This window comes from Littorina saxatilis, linkage group LG1 (genome assembly GCF_037325665.1).
Source record: "Littorina saxatilis isolate snail1 linkage group LG1, US_GU_Lsax_2.0, whole genome shotgun sequence".
Taxonomy (NCBI): domain Eukaryota; kingdom Metazoa; phylum Mollusca; class Gastropoda; order Littorinimorpha; family Littorinidae; genus Littorina; species Littorina saxatilis.
Genome location: NC_090245.1, coordinates 1,191,945 through 1,197,798, shown reverse-complemented (window position 1 = coordinate 1,197,798; position 5,854 = coordinate 1,191,945). Strand labels below are relative to the sequence as shown.

At 45.5% G+C, this 5,854-nt stretch overlaps 1 protein-coding gene across 1 annotated transcript in view; it reads left to right on the top strand.

The window, feature by feature from the left end:
- LOC138959188 (ATP-dependent RNA helicase DDX1-like) overlaps positions 1–5,854 on the top strand; it is a 589,642-nt gene that overhangs the window by 558,740 nt on the left and 25,048 nt on the right. Inside the window, exon 27 of the mRNA XM_070330587.1 lies at positions 5,521–5,557. Coding sequence (XP_070186688.1) covers positions 5,521–5,557 — 37 coding nt within the window. The remainder of the gene's footprint in view (positions 1–5,520; positions 5,558–5,854) is intronic.

Here is a 5,854-nt window from a genome sequence, read left to right as displayed (position 1 = left end):
GCTATGCTCTAAGATTGGACATTTCGCGAGCGTCTGTGAATCCTCACCTCAAAAGGTAAGACAAATCTTTCATTCTACGCAGGTTGATGATGAATCCACAGTGGATGAAGACTACGACAATCCCTACTACTCAAGCGATGAAGTCGTTTTCAGTATCTCAAACCCCAAGTCAAAATCTCTGTCAGTGGAGGTGCACATTTTCAACAAACCAGTCCCCTTACTTATTGACACTGGAGCGTCAGTGAGTCTCATGACATTTGACACCTACAAGAAGGTATGTCCCAAAGCGCCCTTGTATGGCCCATGCCCTCTGATCTTCGCATATGGTTCAGATGTGCCCCTACCCATCATAGGTTTTGTGACCACTGATGTCAACTACAACGACCAGCGTATTCCAGCCAAGTTTTACGTGGTCAACAACAATAAAGTGAATAAGGCCAACAACCTCATGAGCCTTGACATGGCCGAAACCCTTGGCCTAGTCCATTTCACTTTTGCACTAAGCCCTGATGACAAATTTCACACTCTGTTCAGCAACGGCGTGGGGAAAATCAAGGACATCAGCATCAAGCTGCACATTGACCAGTCTGTCAGACCCGTGGCCCAACGACACAGGCGTATACCTTTTCACGTACGAAAAGACGTCGAGGCAGAACTGAACAGACTCGAAAAGCTGGACATCATTGAAAAGATTGAGGGTCCTACACCATGGGTAAGCCCTGTGGTAGTTGTGCCCAAGAAACAGGGTGTGAGGCTCTGCATCGACATGAGAGAGGCCAATAAAGCTATCAAGAGAGAGAAACACATTATGCCAACCCTCGATGACCTTATCGCTGACCTCAACGGGTCCACAGTCTTCAGCAAGTTGGACATGTCCAATGCCTATCATCAATTGGAGCTCGACCCGGAAAGCAGATACATCACTACGTTTTCAACCCATGTCGGTCTTCGACGATATAAAAGACTGCTGTTTGGGGTAAACGCTGCCGCAGAAATCTTCCAAAACGCCATAGCTGAGCTGTTAGCTGACATCCCAGGTGCAAAGAACCTCAGCGACGACATCATCATACATGGGAAGACACAAGCAGAACACGACGTGGCTCTTCAAGCAACACTCCAGCAACTTCAAAATCACGGGGCAAAGCTCAACAGGGAAAAGTGTGTGTTCTCAGTCTCAGAGCTTACATTTTTTGGTCACATCTTTGGCAAGAAAGGCGTGGCAGCAAGTCCAGACAAGGTGTCAACGATCATCAACAGTCCACCACCAACAAACGTCAGCGAAGTGAGATCCCTTCTTGGAATGACGCAGTACGTGGCTCGATTCATCGCAAACTACGCAACGATCACAGAGCCACTGAGAAACCTGACAAAGAAAGACGCTCCATGGGAATGGTCCGATAAGGAACAACAGGCTTTCAACTGTCTGAAAGAAACCCTCACCAACGCCAAAGTCATGAGCTACTTTGACCAAAGAAAACCAACAAAAATCCTTGTGGATGCAAGTCCAGTTGGTCTTGGTGCGATTCTAACACAGGAAGGAAAGATAATCTGCTATGCCAGCCGAGCTCTCACTCCCACAGAACAGCGCTATTCACAAACCGATCGAGAGATGCTGGCTGTGGTGTACGGAGTGGAACATTTTCACCTCTACCTGTATGGATCCTCTTTCACCGTAGTTACAGACCACAAACCACTTCTCGGGATCGTGAACAGCCAAAAGCCAACGACAGCTCGCATCGAGAGGTGGAGATTACGCCTCATGCCATATGAAATGTCTCTCACCTATGCCCCGGGACGCGATGACCTCAATCCAGCTGATTACATCAGTCGACACCCACAGTCGACACCCCAACGTGAAAACAAAGGTGAAGAATACATCAACTACGTGGCCGAAAACGCAGTCCCTGTGGCGATGACTAAACATGAAGTCAGAATTGAAACGCAACGAGATGACCAGCTTCAGAAGGTGATGCGATCGATTCAAACCGGACAGTGGCAAGATGGTGACGTGTCTGATTTCGCTCGCTTTAGTGAAGAACTCTCCATGCATGATGGGCTCATCCTGAGAGGTCATCGACTAGTCATCCCGAAAACTCTTCGTCAAAAGGTCATCAACATTGCTCACCAAGCACACCAAGGCATCGTCAAAACAAAACAATGCCTCCGAGAGAAGGTATGGTTTCCGAGAATTGACACAATGGTTGAGGAAACTGTCAAATCATGCATACCCTGTCAAGCCTCCTACCCCGGACCCAAAGCTCGTGAACCAATCATCAGTACTCCCCTCCCATCAGAGCCGTGGAGTGCACTTGCACTTGATTTCGCGGGTCCATTCCCCTCCGGTGACTATCTCCTGGTGGTGATTGATGAATACTCGAGATTCCCAGAAGTTGAGATTATCTCGTCCACATCTGCAAAAATTGTGACCCGAAAATTAGAGACAATCTTCTCACGACAGGGAATTCCAAAGACAGTGAAAACTGACAATGGGCCCCCTTTTCATGGACAAGAATTCTCTCATTTTGCGACACAGTTTGGGTTTCACCATCGCAAGATCACCCCGCTGTGGCCTGAAGCCAATGGCGAGGCCGAACGGTTCATGCGCACGTTGGATCAAAACATCCGCTCGTCTACGGCAGCCAACCTAAACTGGAAGACACAACTTCCCACATTCCTTCGCCAATACCGAGGGACTCCCCACAGCTCCACAGGTGTTTCCCCTTTTGAAGCACTTACAAAACGCAAGATGAACATTGGACTGCCAGATTGCTCTCTTCCTCTCGACCCCATCCCCGTACACACGCGGATGATTCACAACGATTTCCTGAGCAAAAGGAAGATGACAGAATTCACTGACAGAAAACGCCACACGCAACTCTGCGACATCAATCCTGGTGACCATGTTCTGGTGAAACAAAAGAAACTGAACAAACTGTCCACACCATACTCCCCCCTTCCTTTCGTAGTCATTAAGAAGAAGGGCAGCATGCTGACTGCTCAACGAGGAAATCACTCCATTGTGCGAAATTCGTCACATTTCAAACCGATCCAGGGCGATCACACTGTTAACGACGACGATGAAGAGAAAGAAGACGACGATGAAGAGGAAGACGGCGAGGCTGAAGCTCAGGCATTCCCCTATACTTCACAGACCAGAAAATTGCCGGTGCAGCCCAATAGTCCGACCAATCGACCAGTCTCACCTGCACACTCACCCAGGAGACCTAATGCCATGTTCCACACTCCAACTACTGCACGGGTACCCAACACGTCGCCGAGGCACAGTCAGCCGGCCATGACCCCTGCTCAACCTGATCGTCCCGATGCCTCTCCGCCTGTTCGGCCCCAACGTCAACGCCATGCTCCAACATACTTGGAAGATTATGAGAGATAAGGCATTGACTATCGAAGTGCTCACAGGCCCAGTCGCCCTGATTATGCGACAGCGCCTGCCTATCTCCAGAAAGTGATAAGAAGGTCTGTGTAGATATCACTCAGGTCTGAGCAAGGCCCATAAGGTTCACCTGTTTGATTTGAATATTAGAAGCTGGATCAGGTCTGAGAAAGGCCCATAAGGCTCACCTGATCTGGACAACGTTAGCAAGTCTTGCGTGTTCTTTATGTGTGAGATTGTGTTATATTTTGGTGCTGTTTGTTATGCCACTCCCACGAACGTGAAAAACAAACTCTATTTCCTGGAACTCTTAATTTGCAGATTTGCATTGTTTTGTTTCCTCACACACACACACACACACACACACACACACACACACACACACACACACGACACACACACACACACACACACACACACACACATGTTTACGAGATATTATATGTATTATTGTGTTCAGAGTGAAGTTTATTCGAACTCCCCACACAGAATATTCTTCCCATGGTGGAGAGAGGAAATGGAAGAAATATTAACACTAACAGTGAGATACACTCTGCTGATATTATGTCATGATGCAAGATAATACACATTTGTTGACCACATTTTGTGATTATTAATTATGCAAATGATGAACATAAAATGTGCTAAAGTCTTGAGATGTTAAAAGAAGGGAATTTCAGCAAGTTGAAGGATTTAAATAATCCTTCGGATAGGCTTATGCATTTGATTTTAAATACAGTAGTTTGGGTTTTCTATAAAGTTTGGGAGGAATGTTGTGTCCATGCTAGTCCACTTCCAGATCCATGTTAATCAATCTCGTATGATCTCGGAAGAACCGAGAAGATAGCGGCCATTGTTAAATGAGGAGAGCACATGTAGACCGGGAATAAAAGATCCCACTTGAACACACGAGCTGTGTCATCGTCTTACACTTTGTTGTATGCAAGAACACAACACTGACTTCCAGTCATTTATTGCTCCAACAAAAAAGTTATCAAAACAGGGAAGAAAGGACTGAGGTGTAGTGTTTTAGTTACGACAAAGTTTTGTCCTGTATTTTACACGTGTGGAAGTCAGGTATGACAATTTCACTGTACTTGAAACACCTAAAGGCTGGGTGTCTGATGTCAAATTGGTTATGTTTACTTTCTGCTATATACCGCCGCGAGACTCGATCACCAGCGTATATTCAATCTGATGAAGTCAGGTGATTGTCTTTTTGCCTCAAGCGTCAGTCAGAAGAATACAACTGAGCGGACTGAGTCAAAGTGAAAAGTGGTTTGCTTTCCACTAAGAAAACACGCCACATCAAAGCTCCGTCAGTTGCACTGAACTAAAGTAAAGCTAATGAGAAACCGAAACACAGAGAATTATTTATGAAATCCAGGAGAGAATATTAAAGCCATATGTACTCGATGACTATACACGCTAATTGCTTTACCAACAGCTGGAGACAGACTAAATTAAGTTCCCTGCAAAATATTGTGGTCTAGGACCCCTTAAATGTTGAGATATTTGAATTTTCATTTTGATCTGGATCGTCCTATTTATAGATTTGGCAACACATGTAACGTTGATGCAAGGGAGAGAACACCGCGGCTTTGTTGACATCCTCACTTTTTCAGAGGCTAGAACAAGCTGTAATGCATGTATTATGGTCCGCGCATGGTGACGTATCGTCATTATATGGTCTTATGGTGCGTTTGACATCGATTGTGGGCAAACTACACTTTGTAAACACGGGAGTGCGTTAGTATGCCTTTAACACTTTGCTCAGATTTAAAAAGCTGTTATTTAAAAGAAAAAAGGTTACTCGATTGACCGAGTCGCCGAAAAATCCGCGTGCTTTGGAAAGAGCTCAGAATGATCCTGTTATGGTTTTGTGAGAAAGAAAGACACAAGTAGCTCCATCCCCAAGCATGAGTGGTTCGAATATTTCATGGAAGTTTTAAGTGCAGATGGAACAAGTGAACAGAGGACGGATAGAGTGGTGTTAAATAATGTTTCTCCCCGTATAGACAGCCTAGACTGCGTGATTACGGAAGAAGAAGTAGCAAACGCCATTCGGTCCCTCAAGGGAGGCAAAGCCTGTGGTTTAGATGGAGTGTTTGCAGAAATGCTGAAAGCCGCGGGCCCATCCCTAATGAGTTTTGTGGTCAAGTTGTTCAATGAAATATTCAGAACCAGGAAATATCCCGATCAGTGGTCAAGAGCAATCATTGTTCCCATTGACAAGACAGGGGACGCAGGAGTCATAGAGGTGTGTTCTTGCTGAGCTTGTTCGGCAAATGCTACACTTCCATATTAAGGGCACGAGCTACCATGAAAATACACCGTTTTTAAATGGACTTTGCAAAAATCATTTAATAGAAAATAAAAAAAGCGATGAATGGAATCATGTTACTTCATGGATGACAGTCTAATTTCAAAACTACTCCCCATAGTTGAACCAAAATTGGC